General features: G+C 43.8%; 3 protein-coding genes and 1 pseudogene across 5 annotated transcripts; 1 reads left to right on the top strand and 3 right to left on the bottom strand.

The window, feature by feature from the left end:
- Positions 1-2004: 2004 nt before the first annotated feature.
- Positions 2005-3415, bottom strand: LOC124047881 (growth arrest and DNA damage-inducible protein GADD45 gamma-like). The gene is made up of 3 exons (XM_046368205.1): positions 3273-3415; positions 2937-3144; positions 2005-2819 (listed from the first exon to the last, which is right to left on the bottom strand). The coding sequence occupies exons 1-3, from the start codon at positions 3371-3373 to the stop codon at positions 2706-2708; spliced, it is 423 nt and encodes a 140-aa protein (XP_046224161.1). The 5' UTR covers positions 3374-3415; the 3' UTR covers positions 2005-2705.
- A 3408-nt stretch (positions 3416-6823) lies between these two features.
- Positions 6824-8355, top strand: LOC124047882 (growth arrest and DNA damage-inducible protein GADD45 gamma-like). Its single transcript, XM_046368206.1, has 3 exons — positions 6824-7071; positions 7183-7390; positions 7508-8355. Exons 1-3 carry the CDS (start codon positions 6929-6931, stop codon positions 7619-7621), a joined length of 465 nt encoding a protein of 154 aa, XP_046224162.1. The 5' UTR covers positions 6824-6928; the 3' UTR covers positions 7622-8355.
- A 1682-nt stretch (positions 8356-10037) lies between these two features.
- Positions 10038-14502, bottom strand: LOC124047686 (annotated as a pseudogene).
- Positions 14503-19049: 4547 nt separating this feature from the next.
- On the bottom strand, positions 19050-21998 carry LOC124047883 (coiled-coil domain-containing protein 152-like). Of its 3 annotated transcripts, none has more exons than XM_046368207.1 (8): positions 21835-21998; positions 21397-21502; positions 20908-20976; positions 20734-20798; positions 20456-20591; positions 19986-20113; positions 19580-19675; positions 19050-19417 (listed from the first exon to the last, which is right to left on the bottom strand). In XM_046368207.1, exons 1-8 carry the CDS (start codon positions 21895-21897, stop codon positions 19292-19294), a joined length of 789 nt encoding a protein of 262 aa, XP_046224163.1. In that variant the 5' UTR covers positions 21898-21998; the 3' UTR covers positions 19050-19291. The 3 variants fall into 3 exon arrangements, with proteins under 3 accessions (XP_046224163.1, XP_046224164.1, XP_046224165.1); XM_046368208.1 differs by having other exon boundaries at positions 21793-21976; XM_046368209.1 differs by lacking the exon at positions 21397-21502 and having other exon boundaries at positions 21835-21972.
- Positions 21999-22106: the final 108 nt, after the last annotated feature.

Consider the following 22106-nt stretch of genomic DNA (forward strand, 5'->3'; position numbering starts at 1 on the left):
GGGTGACTGTTGTTGATGTGTGCAGAGGGTCCCTGGTTTGCGCCCGGGTATGGGTGAGGGGACGGTCTAAAGTTATAATATTACATTGATGCTGTTGACCCGGATCACTGGTTGCTGCGGAAAAGGAGGAGGTCAAAAGGGGGGTGCCGATGTGAAATGGCTCGGGTATGGGCGAGGAGACAGACTAAAGTTATACTGTTACACCTGGTAGCTTCCCCAAAAATGGAAAGCTACCACATGCAGCAGTCTACACACAGGACTGATTTGAGGCACAACACCTAAACACACCTTGACCATAGAAGTTAGAATCAGGTGCAAACTCTAGTTCACAGCACCAAAATGACTATAATCCTAATCCTGCTGCAACATGCAATTGGAAGTAGGTGTGAATGCTATGCACCATCATCATAAAACACTGTCGGGAAATTTGATGATGAATTCAATGTAAATAGATGTGCCTAATTATGATATGAGACAATGATTAAGGCATTGAACCATATCTCAACTCTTTTTTATTTGTTTTTTTATTTAACCAGGCAAGTCATTTAAGAACATATTCTTATTTTCAATGACGGCCTGGGAACAGTGGGATAACTGCCTGTTCAGGGGCAGAACAACAGAGGGGCAGAACAACAGAGGGGCAGAACAACAGAGGGGCAGAACAACAGAGGGGCAGAACAACAGATTTGTACCTTGTCAGCTCAGGGGTTTGAACTCGCAACCTTCCGGTTACTAGTCCAACGCTCTAACCACTAGGCTACGCTGCCGCCCATATCTCAACTCTTAAGTGGCTAAGGACATCAAGTGACAATATATAATCAATGTATTAATGATCAATCACTCTGGTTACCTGCCATTTGATTAGTGGACAGAAACTCCAATTGTTCTCCTGTACTGCTATACTGTATATGCTACTAAGCTGTGTGTGGTGGTGGGTCTTAAGGCACAGACTCAAGCTCTTCAGTGTTGGGGAAGCTACTCTGAACATATAGTTTACTTCACACTGGAACAAGATACGCTACAATAAAGCTACCCTTAACAAACATATAGTTTACTTAACTAAAGTTTATTTGTAAAAGTAGTTCACTAAATCCAAACTACTTTGTGAACATTTTTATTTAAATCTGAAATGGCAGACTACAAAATGCAAGAGCAGCTCACTCTGGAGTCAGAGTTTAATCTGTCATTTAGCTTATTAAACACAAAAACTGTTTCAAGTGAGAGTTAGGCAGGTCAGATGCTGAAAAAGAACGTACATCTTGCCTACTTTACCCATATCTTCTGTTGTTTTTGAAAATAAAAGTATAAGGTAGTTCAGGTAGTTAGCTACATTGCTACACTGGCACAAAGTAATGAACTACTGAAAACACTACCAAGATTTAAATTTAGTTCAACTACCACCAAGATAAAGCCAAATGTAATAAAATAACTAGTTGAACACCATGTAGTTCACTACTTCCCATCACTGAAGCTCTGTATGTTGGTGGGGAGAGGTCTGAGAGTTAGGGCTAACATATAGGGAGGGATCCCTTCAACTGAACCTGGGATGCTGTAAACACAGTGATATGCCTCTCACAGGTAGATGCTTCAAGAGGTTAGAATAGACATGGGCCTGCAGGGGCAGTAGTTTGTAAACAACGACACTGCACACACATGGCTATGACAGTCCATGATGACAGGTGGCAATTAGGATAGACCACAGTACATCAGGCCTATGGGATGTACAAGTGTTGGGTACTGGTAAGAGCACCAAACAGTGTGTAAGAGCTAATGTTTATTTACAAATGCTGGATGGGAGACTGATTTGTTACCACACTTAAATGTGTGTCTAGTATGTATAGAACATTCAAGACCCAAGATTTACATTCAAATTTTTACTAATATTTTTGTCGTACAAGAAATGTCTAAAGCGAAAAATTTAGAAAATAACAAATGCATTTATTCATGTATCTTCTTTCTTATTTTTTGACATAATCAAGAATTCAACAGCACAACATTTTAGAGAACAACAAATGTAATATATCTTTCTTTTTAGTTGTTGACATAATCAGGAGTTCAATATTGTAACATTTTCGATAATAACAACTGAAATAATCTTTCATAAAAATTTTAATAAATCTCATGTTAAAGGTCTAAAGTTAAACCTTTAGAGTATTCTAAGTACATTTAAAAAAATGTATTTCTGTTTTCTGTTTTTGTCATATTTAAATCATCTAAAGTGAAACCTTTAGAGAATTAAGACAATTCTGGAAAGTGGTAAGTATATCGCTGAATGCAACGGCGTTATCCTGCTCAGCAAGAAAGACATTTTAAAAAGTCCCTTTTTAAGAACGCTTCTTCTTGGCACCGCTTCTTCTCCTACTGCGCGTGCTTCAACGTGAGACGTTTGCTCTTCGGACCACAAGATGCAGAACTCACTTCTCCTTTCTCTCCAAACCTCATCCGCACAAAGAATGAGGGCCATTTTTGTCGCTCTCGTGGCATACCTGACCTCATTCACATAAAGAATGGAAGTCATCTTGGTATGGACGGGACAAGAGACAACGAATCGTGGGGGCCACTTGGGCCGGCCTCGCGCTGCCTGGATCGGAATCCTCCTCAGGAGTATCCAGGGATGAGAAACAGTGTCATCCTGTAAACGGATGAGTATTTCCTTATAGGTTGAAGGTTTACAGCATCTCAAGAGAGAAGAGTCAAGTCCCAGATCAGCGCTCAAGAAGGGTGATCTCTGGAACCCAGTCGTTCAGACTGTGGCTCTCCTCACAGAACAGGTGCAGCTTCCCCAGAGCAGCGTCCTCCCAAGAACCATCAGCTGGGTTCTGTTGACAAACAAAAGGGGAAAGGAACATGAGTCACATGGACACAATGAGCAGTTCATAACATTCTATATTATTCAATGTTTGAATTAAATCACTTTGAGTTGTAATATAACATACCGTGATAAGACAGCAGTGGGCATCTTCAAGCTGGCCAGTCTTGTCCCCAACAATCTCGGCCAGGCGCTGAATGTCGTTCACTCTGACGATGCTGATGTCGTTGTCAAAACAGAAAGACTGGATGAGGGTGAAGTGGATCTGGAGAGCAATGTCACACTCCCACTCCTCATCGGTGGCCAGAACACAGAGAGACACGCTGTCTGGGTCACTGTTGAGATAGAAAACATGTACTTTCATTGGTCAATATTATCATAAAATAACACAATTGTGTCAGTAAATGAGTAAATGTCAAGAAAGGTATAAATAAAGCACACGTTTAGTAGATAAAATACTTACTCATTCATTATTTTGGCACTCTCATAAACACCAACAGTGAGGCGATCCTCACACTGGGCAGACTTGAGAGCTTCCTTCAGAGATGTGCCAATAGCTTCCATCTTGAAGATAGATAGTTACGTTTGTAGAGCTCAATTGAGAAGATGTTGATGAGGATAAAACAGAAGTGCAGTATGTTTGTGCTGTTTGTGAGAAACAGATCATATTTATAGGCAAGACCCCGGCACACACGCGTTCTGTGATTGGCTGCTGGGCGACAATGCACGAGTGACCCGCCCTAGCAGGCGCGTGTCTATAGTCAAAACTATTGAAGAAAGGACAGGGCAGTTTCGCTTGAATGGATCAAATACGAAACTCCCTGACCTTCATCCGATGTACTGGATTAATGAATTCAGACTCGTGCAGGGTCGGTTTGAATGATGAGGTTATTAACCTACTGTAAAATCCACAACCATATCCAAGTGTAACACTAAGGGCTTCCAAACTACATAACGATATCGCTACAGCGTTACTTTCTACATTTGTTCAATTTTTCTGATGCACCCTTCATGATTCAAATAGAGTATGTATATATGCCAACTTTATGTAGTCATAAATATTTCTGGAAATCTAAATTTATTTAGACGCAAAATATTATTGTGTTACTTACTTTAATATCCAGATAACTGAATAGGCATTTATTGGAGAACAGAATTGGCCCAACGTTTCTATTTGCATCCGATTATGGCATGCGTCGCTGCTTTGCAGGGCTCACTTCAGGCGCGTGGCATCTGCGGATGCCTGTATCTCTCTCCATAGCAACAAGATCCCATCTGTCTGTGGGTGAAGGTGAGGGGTCAACAAAGAAAACTACTGCTGCGTGATAAAAGCAGAGGTAATTCTGCACCCGCAATGCATAATGGACAATGACTTGCTGCTGCTATTATGCATAGAGAGCATAAAAAGTTTCTCTCAGAATAAGAAATTGTTAGAGCGCGTTACTAAATAGATAATCAGACTGATAAATAGCCACCGCTATCCGGCCTCCACGCAGTACCCTGTCCTGAACTTAGTCACTGTCACTAGCCGGCTACCACCTGGTTACTCAATCCTACACCGTAGAGCCTGCTGTCCTGCATACATATACACTTCAATAATTGAACACTGGTTACTTTAATAATGTTTCATACTGTTTTACCCATTTCTGATGTATATAGGCCTACTGTTTGCTAGTCAAGGACATCCTATTCAACTATTGCTGTACATACAGTTCTGTCCTACATATTCTTCAGATAGGCTATACAGACATATTCTAACCACATACTGTCCACAATGTCTATACATTATATCACATGTAGGCTATATATATTTATACTCGGGACTCCACATTGTGTGTCCTAAAATGTATATATGTCTTACTTCCATTCTTTTTTAGAGTAGTGTGTATTGTGCACTGTTGGAGCTAGGAACACAAGCATTTCGCTACACCGCAATAACATCTGATGCATATGTGTATGGACCAATACAATTGGATTTGATTATGATTTTAATTTAAAAAGCACAGAGGCAAACACAATAGCTTGGAGAATGTAATATAGTCTCACAGCTTCCCCTATATTATTGTATTGCATTGTATACACAAAGCATCCTACATTGTGACCACAGGGTTTCAACATGCAAGTTACAAACCCAACTTAATCTTGCATTCCCCATTTGATTATTTAGTATAGGCTACTAAGAACCAACATGATTGCTACAGCAGTCAGACACTACTAAATGAATAGAACGTTGTTTGCTATTTGCTAATGGAAAGTATGATTTGTCTGGTTGTGTGCTTTGGCTAATTTGCATCTGCACAAATACGTTTCGAGTCATGGCTCAACGTGCAGCATGTCATTCGCCCGAGCAAGCCATGACCTGAGCCAGGAACACCTGTCAAGCGCTACTGGGGAGGGGGACCCCGTCCGACAGATGTGCTACTTCAAGAACAATGCGTTGCATATCGACTTCCACGCGCCTGCCCTGTTGCCATGCTGAGTTGATCCTTCCAAAAAAAGAGCCTAGTCTTTGAGCTGCTATCAGATGAATCAAACTCTGATTCAAGGAACTCAATCTGTTGTGTTTGTAAACTGTTGTGCATTAACCTATGCAAGCTATGGGTTGTTGTCGTGCATCAGCCATTTAAACTTCTCAACTAATGATTGCCTGATAATAAACCAATGATTGCCACAATCAATGTTTTGTAGCAAAATAACCTTGTTTGATCAAAACAGCATATTTTCGGAAGGATTCAACCCTGTGCTGCAATTTAGGCTCGTGGCCTCTTTTTTGTCCATACGCTCGCTTTATTCACATTTAAATTGGATCAAAACTCAGACAACAGATTTTTTTCGTCCAGTGAATGCAAAGACTCGAGGACAACAGGAGCAGCGCTCGTCGGGGTCGGGGTCAGTCAGGGTGACAGGGGGTGTCCTCATAGAAATCCTCCATCTGCTGCGCTGCTATCCATCAAACAATGGCGCTGAGTCAATCACTGACCCTCTAGAATTATAGAATTACTCAAACCAATTCTAGATTATTTTATGCACCTTAAATATCACCAAATGCGATAAAAGTGTGCAAATGCAGTGGCTTGAAATATGCCTGTAAGGTATATGTGTTTCTTTAAACGTAGGCTACCTGTTGACAGTTATATTCTAATAAAGGATCATTACATAGTTGTGCAATATCTGGATTTGGGCATAGGCTTGCTCAACTTTTAGAATTACTTTTATGGAAAAGCATGGCTCTTCATTGGTCCATGTGTCAAAAGTAAATAAATAAAACCATGCAGAAAGTTCCGACCGCTGATGTCGATCACGTGGTCAGTATAGGCCAGCAGTGCATATTGTGAGGCACACACGGTGTCCTGGCACGCGCGGTTAATTTGCATTTGTATGGAGAGCGTGATAATATGAGTTGCTGCAGACACAATAGGGGCCGTTTTTGATCAGGTTCTACGGATTGCCACCTGCCTTCTCCAAAGGGGGGATGGTGCGTCTTATGCAGACTTTATTTTCACCATGCTATTGTTGGTGTTCACACACCTTCACCTAAAACTGAAATCAGCCTACATAATCTTAATCAGAGACAATTCGGGCACTTTTAAACACTTTACGCAGATTTATTATTCAATTGCCCTTCTTTGGATGTTTAGTTTCAGTAGCGAATAGTCTGATTTGATAAATGATCAATTGCATACCCCCTAAAGCATCTTTCGATGCCATTGGCATCAGTGCGGCATTTGAAACTATAAAAACTCAAGTAAACTCGCAATGCAAAATATGACAGCCCAAATCTCTATTTTTTGAACATGTATAACATTAGAAATATTATAAATGCATATGAACGTAATGCAACATAGTTTATTTTCGATTGGAGAGCATGCCTTGCACAGAAAAAGACGAGCCGTAATGACCCCTATCAATCTGCCATGAGCTAGAGTGGGACAATGACATTAGCATACCAATGCACCATTCAGGTCAACCAATCAGAGCACTGTGTATTTACCGGGGCCACGAGCTCAAGGGTATTAAAACGCAGCACAGTCTCTTCAGACTCACCAATTTTTTCGGATTTATCCTCCGACTACACTACCTCTCACTTACGAAGTTCCTTTTGAAATATTCTGCATCATCATGACTCTTGAGGAAGTTCTGATCCAGAAGTTCGCTGAGCGTGCCCAGTGCACCGGCAATGCACTAGAGGAAGTTTTGCTCTCTGCTAAAGAAAATGACTGCCTGACGGTTGGTGTCTACGAGTCTGCTAAAGTTATGAATGTGTAAGTATGAGTTTCTTGAAATGCTAATGTAAACTTATCATTTCTATGTATGTTTTAATCATTTTGAAGTCATTTTGCATATACTTATGGTGCTTCTATTTTTTCTTTCAGTGACCCAGACAGCGTGTCTTTTTGCGTTCTGGCCACCGATGAGGAGTGGGAGTGTGACATTGCTCTCCAGATCCACTTCACCCTCATCCAGTCTTTCTGTTTTGACAACGACATCAGCATCGTCAGAGTGAACGACATGCAGCGCCTGGCCGAGATTGTTGGGGACAAGACTGGCCAGCTTGAAGATGCCCACTGCTGTCTTATCACGGTATGTTATATTACAACTCAAAGTGATTTAATTCAAACATTGAATAATATAGAATGTTATGAACTGCTCATTGTGTCCATGTGACTCATGTTCCTTTCCCCTTTTGTTTGTCAACAGAACCCAGCTGATGGTTCTTGGGAGGACGCTGCTCTGGGGAAGCTGCACCTGTTCTGTGAGGAGAGCCACAGTCTGAACGACTGGGTTCCAGAGATCACCCTTCTTGAGCGCTGATCTGGGACTTGACTCTTCTCTCTTGAGATGCTGTAAACCTTCAACCTATAAGGAAATACTCATCCGTTTACAGGATGACACTGTTTCTCATCCCTGGATACTCCTGAGGAGGATTCCGATCCAGGCAGCGCGAGGCCGGCCCGAGTGCCCCCGCGATTCGTTGTCTCTTGTCCGGTCCATACCAAGATGACTTCCATTCTTTATGTGAATGAGGTCAGGTATGCTACGAGAGCGACAAAGATGGCCCTCATTCATTGTGCGGATGAGGTTTGGAGAGAAAGGAGAAGCGAGTACTGCATTTTGTGGTCCAAAGAGCAAACGTCTCACGTTGAAGCACGCGCAGTAGGAGAAGAAGCGGTGCCAAGAAGAAGCGTTCTTAAAAAGGGACTTTTTAAAATGTCTTCTTGCTGAGCAGCAATAACAACCGTTGCATTCAGCGAAATGTTTCCCACTTTCCGGAATTGTCTTAATTCTCTAAAGGTTTCACTTTAGAAATGTAATCATGGCAAAAAAAGAATAGCCCTTTAAAAATATAAGAAAATGTATTAACTCCTAGGCCTAATGCTCTGACGTTTTGACTTTAGAACGTTTAACGCTGTCAAAACCAATAGACATTTAATAAATTGGGCAACTTATAATGCTCTAAGAGTTTCACTTTAGAATGTGTTTATTAACTTTGTAAAAAAATTTTTTTTTTTAAAGATATTAACTTATAATGTTCTCACTGTTTATACTTAAGAACATTTCATTATGTTTAAAATAAAAAACAAGACATTGATTTAGAATTCTTTCAATGTTTAACTTAAGATTTTTTTATGAAAAAAACAATAACCTAATAAAACTGCATATTATATTTTTTGTCATGTGTTTTCAATTTCTTTATTAAGTTTGGACGGTAGGCCTACTTATGACGGCAGAATGTGGGGAGGTTATTGGGTTGACAAAGGTTTTGGGAAAATTTGCATAGCAAGCGCTAAAGTCTATCATCTGCTCACTGTTATCCCTTCAGTAAAATTCTGTATTCCATGCGCCTCCTCTCGGCTGATCTGCATGTGTATAGGGGGCGCACAATAGCTGCGCGCGCTCTGCTGTCACATCCAGCGGTCCACACAGAGGGTCTATTGTATGAACGTCGCTGGACCAGCAGATGTCTCCATAGCCACGCTGCGCCATCTGCCGTTCTTTGCAGTTGGGGGTCGGCCGGAGGAGGAGTCGAGGGTAGTTTGAGTGCAAAGGGGACCGGTATAGACTGGTTTGGGTGCTTGGATAGGGTCTGGCTATCATCTGCTGCTCTGCCAGATGGTGTGGGCTTTTGTTTACATGGGGTCGAGCTTGACATTGGTTTTTGGAAGCACTTCATACAAAGAGACTTGATATTAGCCCTAAATTGGATTGCATAAGCATTATCCTATATTTGAAACATACCTGTTTCAGATTAACAAAACAAGCCTGCGTGTATTTCGAAAATATTTAGGTATTCAAGGATTAATACATACACAATGGTAGAAGGTCAATTTGGTGGTCAAATATAATACAGAGACAAGCACCTGTGTAAAATCAATCTTCTCTCAGATTAAACAAAAAATCACAATGACAAAAAAAATCATCTGGATTTCAGAGACGATCTATGATCTCAGCAAACAACCAAGGAGTGTCTTTAAGCAATACTCTTTCAGCACATTCTTCATATTTCATGCAGTCTATTGTGATATGAATAAAAGTATACATATCACATAAGGTTGCTTTTTAAATTCACTTTGATGGGGCTCATTTCATCAGGAACATTTATACCCCTATTTCATATTACACGGGGCTTGCAGCAATAGGATAGTGGGTTTGATTCCCGGGACAACCCACAGGCTTACATGAAAAATATATGCACGCATGACTGTAAGTCGCTTTGAATAAAGTGTGTGCTAAACGGCATATATTATTGTATTATAACAATCTTACTTCAAATCAAAGCGTATTCGTCATATGCACAGAACACAGTAGATGTAAACAAAACAGTGAAATGCTCTACTTGCAAACTCTTCAGCAACAGTGCAATAGCAATGTAAGAAATATAACACAGCAGTGTCCAGTAGACAATAGTAGATCATAGAAAAACAGAATAAGCAATGCTGAGTTGAAAAAAACAATAGATAACAAAATAACACAAATACCTGTTAAAGACATTAGTCCTTCAGGCCAATGTTTCAGTACCTGTGTGTTACCACAAATGTCCATATTCAAGTTCAATAGAACATTTGTGGCTGTATGATGCTGAGTGAATGTTCAATGGATTAAAGCAGGTTTATATTAGGATCCATGTCCAGGCTGGTCACTTACTGAAGGACACATAACTTGGAGAAGTGCATCAGACCTCTGTAGGCTAGGAGGCCCTCTTTCTTAGGATCCCGGACCAACCCTCTGATCACAGGCACAGTCTCTGTGCCACGCCTCTTCTGGGCCGGTGTAATAGGATGCGGTAAAGTCCGGTGATGGGGCTGTGGCTGACCTTGCCCTGGTTGTTGCGTATATGTTCCATGTTGACACCCAGCTCCTCCAGGGAGGCTCTGATCTCCGCCTCATCATCATCCAGCTCTCCAGGCTCTGCATCTGCCAGGCGCAGAGGGTTGAGGGGGACCAATTTTTCTTCCACTGAATCTCTGTTTGGGTATTGGAATTTAACCAGCGCCGACAGAGATGGCCGCCTCGCTTCGCGTTCCTAGGAAACTATGCAGTTTTTTGTTTTTTTTGGTGTTATTTCTTACATTAGTACCCCAGGTCATCTTAGGTTTCATTACATACAGTCGAGAAGAACTACTGAATATAAGATCAGAATCAACTCACCATCAGTACGACCAAGAATATGTTTTTCGCGACGCGGATCCTGTGTTCTGCCTTTCAAACAGGACAGCGGAATGGATCCCATGCAGCGACCCCAAAAAACGACTCCGAAAAAGAGGGAAAGGAGGCGGTCTTCTGGTCAGACTCCCGAGACGGGCACACCGTGCACCACTCCCTAGCATTCTTCTTGCCAATGTCCAGTCTTTTGACAACAAGGTTGATGAAATCCGAGCAAGGGTAGCATTCCAGAGGGACATCAGAGACTGTAACGTTCTTTGCTTCACCGAAACATGGCTCACTGGAGAGACGCTATCCGAAGCGGTGCAGCCAACGGGTTTCTCCACACATCGTGCCGACAGAAACAGACATCTTTCTGGTAAGAAGAGGGGCGGGGGCGTATGCCTTATGGCTAACGAGATATGGTGTGATGAAAGAAACATACAGGAACTCAAATCCTTCTGTTCACCTGATTTAGAATTCCTCACAATCAAATGTAGACCGCATTATCTACCAAGAGAATTCTCTTCGATTATAATCACAGCCGTATATATCCCCCCCAAGCAGACACATCGATGGCTCTGAACAAACTTTATTTAACTCTTTGCAAACTGGAAACCACATATCCTGAGGCTGCATTCATTGTTGCTGGGGATTTTAACAAGGCTAATCTGAAAACAAGACTCCCTAAATTTTATCAGCATATCGATTGCGCAACCAGGGGTGGAAAAACCTTGGATCATTGTTACTCTAACTTCCGCGACGCATATAAGGCCCTGCCCAGTCCCCCTTTTGGAAAAGCTGACCACAACTCCATTTTGTTGATCCCTGCCTACAGACAGAAACTAAAACAAGAGGCTCCCACGCTGAGGTCTGTCCAATGCTGGTCCGACCAAGCTGACTCCACACTCCAAGACTGCTTCCATCACGTGGACTGGGATATGTTTCGTATTGCGTCAGATAACAATATTGACGAATACGCTGATTCGGTGTGCGAGTTCATTAGAACGTGCGTTGAAGATGTCGTTCCCATAGCAAGGATTAAAACATTCCCTAACCAGAAACCGTGGATTGATGGCAGCATTCGCGTTAAACTGAAAGCAGGAACCACTGCTTTTAATCAGGGCAAGGTGTCTGGTAACATGACCGAATGCAAACAGTGCAGCTATTCCCTCCGCAAGGCTATTAAATAAGCTAAGCGTCAGAACAGAGACAAAGTAGAATCTCAATTCAACGGCTCAGACACAAGAGGCATGTGGCAGGGTCTACAGTTAATCACAGACTACAAGAAGAAATCCAGCCCAGTCACGGACCAGGATGTCTTGCTCCTAGGCAGACTAAATAACTTTTTTGCCCGCTTCGAGGACAATACAGTGCCACTGACACGGCCTGCAACGAAAGCATGCGGTCTCTCCTTCACTGCAGCCGAGGTGAGTAAGACATTTAAACGTGTTAACCCTCGCAAGGCTGCAGGCCCAGACGGCATCCCCAGCCGCGCCCTCAGAGCATGCGCAGACCAGCTGGCCGGTGTGTTTACGGACATATTCAATCAATCCCTATACCAGTCTGCTGTTCCCACATGCTTCAAAAGGGCCACCATTGTTCCTGTTCCCAAGAAAGCTAAGGTAACTGAGCTAAACGACTACCGCCCCATAGCACTCACTTCCGTCATCATGAAGTGCTTTGAGAGACTAGTCAAGGACCATATCACCTCCACCCTACCTGACACCCTAGACCCACTCCAATTTGCTTACCGCCCAAATAGGTCCACAGACGATGCAATCTCAACCACACTGCACACTGCCCTAACCCATCTGGACAAGAGGAATACCTATGTGAGAATGCTGTTCATCGACTACAGCTCGGCATTCAACACCATAGTACCCTCCAAGCTCGTCATCAAGCTCGAGACCCTGGGTCTCGACCCCGCCCTGTGCAACTGGGTACTGGACTTCCTGATGGGCCGCCCCCAGGTGGTGAGGGTAGGCAACAACATCTCCTCCCCGCTGATCCTCAACACTGGGGCCCCACAAGGGTGCGTTCTGAGCCCTCTCCTGTACTCCCTGTTCACCTACGACTGCGTGGCCACGCACGCCTCCAACTCAATCATCAAGTTTGCGGACAACACAACAGTGGTAGGCTTGATTACCAACAACGATGAGACGGCCTACAGGGAGGAGGTGAGGGCCCTCGGAGTGTGGTGTCAGGAAAATAACCTCACACTCAACGTCACCAAAACTAAGGAGATGATTGTGGACTTCAGGAAACAGCAGAGGGAACACCCCCCTATCCACATCGATGGAACAGTAGTGGAGAGGGTAGCAAGTTTTAAGTTCCTCGGCATACACATCACAGACAAACTGAATTGGTCCACTCACACAGACAGCATCGTGAAGAAGGCGCAGCAGCGCCTCTTCAACCTCAGGAGGCTGAAGAAATTCGGCTTGTCACCAAAAGCACTCACAAACTTCTACAGATGCACAATCGAGAGCATCCTGGCGGGCTGTATCACCGCCTGGTACGGCAACTGCTCCGCCCTCAACTGTAAGGCTCTCCAGAGGGTAGTGAGGTCTGCACAACGCATCACCGGGGGCAAACTACCTGCCCTCCAGGACACCTACACCACCCGATGTTACAGGAAGGCCATAAAGATCATCAAGGACAACAACCACCCGAGCCACTGCCTGTTCACCCCGCTATCATCCAGAAGGAGAGGTCAGTACAGGTGCATCAAAGCTGGGACCGAGAGACTTCTATCAGCTTCTATCTCAAGGCCATCAGACTGTTAAACAGCCACCACTAACATTGAGTGGCTGCTGCCAACACACTGACACTGACACTGACTCAACTCCAGCCACTTTAATAATGGGAATTGATGGGAAATGATGTAAATATATCACTAGCCACTTTAAACAATGCTACCTTATATAATGTTACTTACCCTACATTATTCATCTCATATGCATACGTATATACTGTACTCTATATCATCGACTGCATCCTTATGTAATACATGTATCACTAGCCACTTTAACTATGCCACTTTGTTTACATACTCATCTCATATGTATATACTGTACTCGATACCATCTACTGTATCTTGCCTATGCTGCTCTGTACCATCACTCATTCATATATCCTTATGTACATATTCTTTATCCCCTTACACTGTGTATAAGACAGTAGTTTTGGAATTGTTAGTTAGATTACTTGTTGGTTATTACTGCATTGTCGGAACTAGAAGCACAAGCATTTCGCTACACTCGCATTAACATCTGCTAACCATGTGTATGTGACAAATAAAATGTGATTTGATTTATTTGATTTGACCGGTGGCACCACCAACCATAGGTACTCCACAGGGAGCAGCCAGTCACAGCCCAACATCTGCTCCACCGCATAGCGATCCGCTGGCACAGACTTCAGGATGCCTCGAATCAGCCGCTGGCACGGGCCTGGTACCCTGGGCGGGAGGGTGTAGACCCCTTCTAATAACGGCGAGCCCCAGCTTGCCCATGGTGTCAGCCTGGAAGTAGCACTCGTTCCTGAAGAGTTCAGGAGTGGCGTAAGGGGGAGAACCACAGAAGGTGTCCAGTCCAGGGTGTCGCTGCGGTTGATGACCTTGGTGCTGAAGCCAAAGTCAGCCACCTTCACACAGCCATTACAGGTGTACAGTACATTTTCTGCATTCAGGTCCCGGTGGATGATGTTTTTGTCATGCTGCAAACACAAACAATTGACATACTATATGATTATTATAATTATAATTATTTGACTATTCACATTGACTGAAATAATATATTTTATCTGAATTCTGAACTGGACTTTATTAAGACCTGTGATCATATTGCTGATTCTATATGTGAATTAAATGGAATATTACTGACCATGTGTTTGATGGCGGACAGGATTTGTGCGAAGGTGATCTTGGCCTCTGCTTCTGACAGCCTACCATCGGAGCAGATGTGTGTATGGAGGTTACTGTGGTGGTTTCACAGTTACACTAATGAATTGCTTTGCTGTTATCATCATTACATGGATGGTACATTCATCCAAGATGTTGATGAAGTTCTGTATGGTCAGCAGTGTGACCTTTACCTTTGGTGAGGACGGGGAAGGCCATATTGACGCGGGAAAAGGTTCCATATCCGATCTCACCACGGACCTTGTAGAAGCCAATCCTAAGGCCCACGATCAGCTCCTTGATGATCCACTCATCCTGACACATTTCGGTGGTGAGCCTTTCCAGGGGGGTGAGGCGTTGGGGAGGGTCGGCCCCCTCCTCGTCCTGCCCACCTTCTGAGCTGACTGACAGGCTATAGAGCCTGGGGCACGGCCTCCTGGAGGACATCTGGTACTGGCCCCCTGGCATCCTTACTGCTACTCAGGGCATGGCAGGTAATGGAAAGGAACTGACTGTGGAAAGGAAATATAATACGGTATCAAGTCACCTTGAGAACCCAATAGTCAATAGTATGATGACATAACTGAATTATACTATTATAATAGTTGCTCAACATGTGATGTATTACAAAGAAAGTTTAAGTTTAAGCATTTCACTCACTGGTAAGGTCTACAGTAGTGGCCAAAAGTTTTGAGAATGAAACAAATATTAATTTTCAAAGTCTGCTGCCTCAGTTTGTATGATGGCAATTTGGATATATTCTAGAATGTTATGAAGAGTGATCAGATGAATTGCAATTAATTGCAAAGTCCCTCTTTGCCATGCAAATGTACTGAATCCCCCAAAATATTTCCACTGCATTTCAGCCCTGCCACAAAAGGACCAGCTGACATTCAGTGATTCTCTCGTTAACACAGGTGTGAGTGTTGACGAGGACAAGGCTGGAGATCACTCTGTCATGCTGATTGAGTTCTAAAAAAATCCCAATCCTCCTCAATGTCTGGTCAACCCTGAAATGCAAATATCTAACTCCATTTAGCTTGTAGCCTTAGATTTCCACTAACTGCCTCAAAATATGTCTATTGCCATTCTCTGTGGTCTCCACAGCTCTGAGCTGTACCCATGGTTATGGTCATTTGAAGCATCATCCTATTCAAATTGCAGAGTAAAAGTTAAATGAACTCATAGCACAAAGTGTTCTCACCCCTGTCTCTGACACTGTCTACTCACCCCTCCCCTTGCAGATTAGGAATCAAGGTGGTGTCATGCAGTCTAATCCCCAAACTTTATTTAGATGTATCTCAATCCCCTAAAGATGCTAGAAGACCAGTGACATCGACCACCGAATGTCGCCCGAACAAGGAGAGTATTCCCCCCTTGACGCGCGGCTCCAGCAGCGGGGATGACCCGGAGGGAGAGGTGCAGGGCGATCCGGATGAAGACGGTGGAACTCCTGCAGCATTAAAGGGTCCAACACGTCCTTGACTGGAGCCCAGCACCTCTCCTCCGGACCGTACCCCTCGCCTCGAATCCAGTATGGAGTGAACGGAGTACGCCAGGACCCCCTCGATGTCCAGAGGGGGCGGAGGAACCTCTTGCACCTCAGACTCCTGGAGCGGGCCAGCCACCACCGTCCTGAGGAGAGACACATGGAACGAGGGGTTAATACAGTAATCGGGGAGAAGCTGTAACCTATAACAGACCTCGTTCACTCTCCTCAGGAATTTAAATGGCCCGATAAACCACGGATCCAACATCTGGCAGGGCAGGTGGAGGGGCAGGTTTTGGGTTCTCCTTTTGGCGCCGCACAGCCTGCTGAAGGTGAACACGGACAGCTCCCATGTCTCCTCCATGCATTCAAAACCAGTTGTCCACCGCAGGAGTCTCGGTCTGACTCTGATGCCAAGGTGCCAGAACCGACTGGTACCCCAGTACGCACTGGAGGGAGAGAGGTTAGTGGAGGAGAGGCGAAGCGAGTTCTGTGCCATCTCGGCCCAGGGCACGAACGCCGCCCACTACCCCGGCGGGTCCTGGCAATAGCACTGTAGAAACGTTCCCACATCCAGGTTTACTCTCTCCACCTGCCCATTACTCTCGGGGTGAAAACCTGAAGTAAGGCTGATCGAGACCCCCAGATGTTCCATAAACGCCTTCCAGACCCTCAACCTGAATTGGGGAAATCGATCAGACACTATATCCTCAGGCACCCCGTAGTGCCGGAAGACATGTGTATACACGGCCTCCGCAGTCTGTAGGGCCGTAGGGAGACCGGGCAGAGGGAGGAGACGGCAGGACTTCGAGAACCGATCCACAAAGACCAGGATCGCGGTGTTAACCTGTGAGGGGTGAGATCGGTTAGAAAATCCACCGACAGGTGCGACCAAGGCCGCTGTGGAACGGGTAAGGGTGTAGCTTCCCTCTGGGCAGGTGCCTAGGAGCCTTACACTGGGCGCACACCGAGCAGGAGGAAACATAAACCCTCACGTCCTTAGCCAAGGTAGGCCACCAGTACCTCCTACTCAAACAGCGCACTGTCCGACCGATCCCAGGATGACCAGAGGAGGGTGACGTGTGGGCCCAATAGATCAACCGGTCACGAACAGCAGACGGGACGTACAGACACCCAGCTGGACACTGGACGGGCTCTACACGTAACGCATGCTCAATGTCCGCATCCAGCTACCACACTACCGGCGCCACCAGGCAGTAGGCAGGGAGTATGGGAGTGGGATCCATGGGCCGCTCCTCTGTGTCATACAGCTGGGACAATGCGTCTGCCTTCACGTTCTGGGAGCCTGGTCTGTAGGAAAGGGTAAACACAAAACAGGTGAAAAACATGGCCCACCTTGCCTGTCGAGGGATCAATCTCCTCGCTGCCCGGATGTACTCCAGATTGCGGTGGTCAGTCCAGATGAGAAAAGGGTGTTTAGCCCCCTCAAGCCAATGTCTCCATGCCTTCAAAGCCTTGACAACAGCCAACAGCTCCTGGTCCCCCATATCATAGATTCGCTCCGCCGACCTGAGCTTCTTCGAGAAGAAGGCACAGGGACGGAGCTTCGGTGGCTTATCCGAGCGCTGAGAGAACACAGCTCCTATCCCAGCCTCGGACGCGTCCATCTCCACTATGAACGCCAAAGAGGGATCCGGATGGGCCAGCACCGGAGCAGAGGTAAACGCACCGGGGTGCCTTGTTAAAAGTTAATTTGTGGAATTTCTTTCCATCTTAATGTGTTTGAGCCAATCAGCTGTGCTGTGACAAGGTAGGGGTAGTATACAAATGATAACCCTATTTGGTCCATATTATGGCAAGAACAGCTCAAATATGCAAAGAGAAACAACAGTTCATCATTACTTTGGTCTGATGAGTCCAAATTTGAGTTCCAACCGCCGTGTTTTTGTGAGATAGAGTGGTGAACGGATTATCTCCTCATGTGTGGTTCCCACTGTGAAGCATGGAGGAGGTGTGATGGTGCTTTGCTAATGACACTGTCTGTGATTTATTTAGAATTCAAGGTAAACTTGACCAGCATGGCTACCACAGTATTCTGCAGCAATACGCAATCCCATCTGGTTTGCGCTTAGTGGAACTATCATTTGTTTTTCAACAGGACAATGACCCAAAACACACCTCCAGGCTGTGTAAGGGCTATTTGACCAAGGAAAGTGATGGAGTGCTGCATCAAATGTTCTGGCCTCCACAATCACCAGACCTTAAACCAATTGAGAAGGTTTGGGATGAGTTGGACTGCGGAGTGAAGGAAAAGCAGCCAACAAGTGCTCAGCATATGTGGGTACTCCTAGACTGTGCAAAGCTGTCAAGGCAAAGAGCGGCTACTTTGAAGAATCTCAAATATTTGTTATTTGCTTAACACTTTTTTTGGCACTTACACTATGTTATTTAATAGTTTTGATGTCTTCACTATTATACGACATAGAAAATAGTATAAAGAAAAACCTTTGACTAGTACTGTATGTGCACTGCACTAGGGTTTTAGAAAGGTGAAGGAATGTGCATTTTTGGACCCTTTGGTCTTGACTCCAGGTTAGAGAACACCAGTTCTATGTAACCAAAGCGCCGTCCGTGTCACACAAGGTTTACCTCTTGATTGTAGCGAGAGACGTGAGGATCAGGGGGATGTTCCCAGAGGGAGGTTAGCTCAACCTGCTCCCTTCAGACACAGCACACCACATATAAAAAGATAACAGTAAATCTAATAGGTTACCCAGCTGCAGCCCCTGGTTTTCAGGTGTACTGCCCCTGTGCATAGTCACGGGAAGTATGGGTGCTGCAGCACCCTCTGAAAAATCGTAATATTTTTTTCACGATAGGTAGTGCACTGGACCTTTAATAGTCCTGCATTAGCTGACAAATATATCTGTCTGCAGCACCAACTCACCTGCTTTTACACTATGGTTGAACTATTAGATGTTCAAAGTTTCTTTTGAAAATAAAAATGTAAAAAGTTTCACCACATTAAAACAAGAGTTCAGTTCACGTAACAGTGTTGACCATAAAATGAGGGACAGATGTAAATTAATCACCAATCACATTAAATAAATAATACTCTTCAGAAATTACTTTGTCAAAGCAACATAATAACTAAGGCTTTACAATGATGGTGAAAATGTGCCGAAATGTTGAGATTAAGTGTATTAAACATTTTCCTAGATGTCACAGAGGGTGCAAGTCTTTACTCATATAAAAAAATCGGATTTATTGAATTCTCCATGTGGTCTATATTAAAGGGCACTTAAATTAATATAACAGGCTTTTAAAATTCAATATTGGTGCACAATTTCTATTTAAACAATGAAAAAGCACTCATTTTGTAGAATGACCCAACTACTGTTTGAGAGCAAACACCAGGAACACTAAACCAAAAAGAATACAAAGGCACTACTGTAGATGAATTTCACTCCTGCTAATTTTAAATATGCTAAATCTTCTTTCTCTTTAGACGGGAGTCACTGAATCCGCTGGCGTGCTGCTTCTCCAATTCCTTGATTCTCTGGCGCAGGGCCTCGACCTCTCTGTTCTTCTCCTCCTGAAGGAACTGGAACTTCTGGGAGCACACCAACAAACACACAGGTAGGCCATCAATACAGAAACACAGGATAAACACATGCAACATCAACAAACAAGTGTGCACAAGGGGGCACAGGTTGCTTCAAACTCGCATTTCTGTGTGAAGTGTTGGCTTAGTACGTGGTCAGAGGCTCCTCACCCGTTTGAAGATGTTCTGAGGTAAAAGACCTGAGCCCTGGGGCTGCTGCTGGATCCTCTGTGTGGTACTCTGCACCCTGGCAAGCTTAGCACCAAACTGACAGCAGAAGAAACAGTGTTAGGATTGATCTGTCCATCAAACTCACGTCATGTACATCTTTACCCCAAGCGGCAAATGAAAACCACATGTACCTTTGCACTATCCTGCCTGTAAAAAACAGAAGTAAATCACTGTGACTGCAAGCTGGTCTACCTACAGTATGTATCAGATGACTAAAATAGCAGTCATCTTTACACAGAGCAGCTTTGCCTATTACTATAAAAACAGTTACAAATATATATCTGCTGATCTGTCAATCAAAAACAGGTTACACATAATTCTTTAGCACTGTTGCCAGTCTGTATACCTCCATTTGTAACTTTAATATTTCACTTTGCCTCTCTCTCTCCTGGTCCCTCATTCTCCTTCTCATCTCTGCCATATCTGACTCCTTCCTCTCCAGGGCCTCTTTCAGTTCTGCATCTTTCGCCTCAACTGCATACAAAAACACAACATAAGACAAACAGGCAGCCCTAAATATGTAATATTATGATATATGTGTGACATTTTGTGGTAGGTCATTCTGTTTCAGAGATGGAATGCCACAGTCCAGTGATCCTCAATACTACTAAAGAGCTGCAATACTGCAAGTTTTTGTCCCAGCTCAGTAGTGATACACATGCTTCAGCTTTAGGTGTGTTGAAGATCAGTTGATACATTGAATCAGGTGAGGTTGCACTAATCTGGGATACAAACCTGCAACACTGCAGCTCTATGAGCAGGATTGATGATCACTGCCAGTCACTCAAAAGAAGGGTTTGTGTAATGTGTTCTTACGTTTGCTCTGTGTTTCTCTGTGAGTGTCCTCCACCCCTTTCCTGCACTGGTCTCTCAGAGATTCCAACTCCTTCTGATATCTCTCTCCCACAGCTCTCATCTCCGCCACCAGCCTCTGAATCTCAGCTTCCCGCTCCTGACCACAACCAACCACAAGGGGGAAGCAATGGCAACATATTCCGTTTCTCTGTTCTATAATGTCAATTTTGAATCCAAACTATTTTATTGTGCAAGAATGAAATGTTCAAATTCAGTTTATTCAATCATTCTGCCCTCACCTCTAATGTCCTATCATTCTGCCTTTTCAGGTCTGACACAGTGCTTTTCAACTTTTCATTCTCCACTGTAAGATAAAAGGGTGTTTATTACAACAGTTTACATCTTGGATTCAGACAATAGAAATAGTGTACACTAAAGATGCGTTGACCAGAGTGCCTTGCAGAGATTATTACCTCTGAGGTCACACTGCTGCAGTAGAGTCTGCTGGAGTCCCTTCACGGTCCCCAACATCCCATCTCGCTCTGTGGGACAATGACGTAATCAGGTGGACTAATGTTACATTACAGGACCACTAGAGGGAGACACACATTATAAATATAGTTTTCAAATTAGAATTTTAGGCCTCTTCACCATACTTTGAGAAGATCCAATTCTTTAAATTTTCGATTGGAATTGGACATTTGTAAAAGTTCCTATTGGTCACTTTGTTGGCATTTCAAACCAGACCAAAGTGCTACCCATCACTAAAGATAACACAATCCAGATGCGTGGTTACTGTAAAATCAATTTAAATAACATTTAACATCTCAGTCATTTAGCAGAGCGATTATGGTTAAGTGCCAGATTTGACACCTAGTAGGTTACTGGCCCACTGCTCTTAACAAACTAGGCTACCTGCTGGCTAGAGATCATAGACTAAATGTGAATGCAAGACTCCTCACCCTCAATCAAGCACTTCTCTTTGGTCTGAGAAAATTTCAGAACTCTGTTGGTCTCATCCAACTTGATCTCCAATATGTTGTTTTTTCCCTTGAGCTCTGTAATTTTCTTTTAAAACAAATAAATATAAATTATAAAAGGACTGAATAAATATGCCCCTGGCTTTTTAAACAGATTTCATGAAGAATTGATGAAGGTGGTAAAAGGTAACGTTAATTGTGGCCCTATAACTTACATTGAAATCCTCAGGCAGTGGGGGAACTGATGTTACTGCCACTTTCATGACAGGATTAATTTAAGGCAAATTCAGCATAGCCTGCTCATAGGCTATTTTAAGAGTTATTTAGCTAGCTAGCTAGATTAGTTACTGGCTAGCTAGCGGGCTAACGTTAACTTACCTACCTGAAGAACTAGTTGTCCTCCTACTTTGTTAAAGTTACCTGTTCCAGATGAGTGAAATGATCAATAAACTTGTCCAGATTTACTACTGTACATTTCTTCATCTCTAGGTTCAGTGTTTTATTCTTCAATATGCAAAGCTAGCTAGCTACCTGGCAGGTGTATACCATATACATCACAACGATTTAAACGTCTATTTTAAACTACAGCGGGAACTCTTGTCTGCACGTGTCACGTGTTCAGTATTGCAGGTACGTGCGCTCAAGATGTCCACCAATCGAACGGTTGCTATTTCTTGACACTGTAAAATCAA

The sequence above is a fragment of the Oncorhynchus gorbuscha genome, linkage group LG11, assembly GCF_021184085.1.
Source record: "Oncorhynchus gorbuscha isolate QuinsamMale2020 ecotype Even-year linkage group LG11, OgorEven_v1.0, whole genome shotgun sequence".
Classification (NCBI taxonomy): domain Eukaryota; kingdom Metazoa; phylum Chordata; class Actinopteri; order Salmoniformes; family Salmonidae; genus Oncorhynchus; species Oncorhynchus gorbuscha.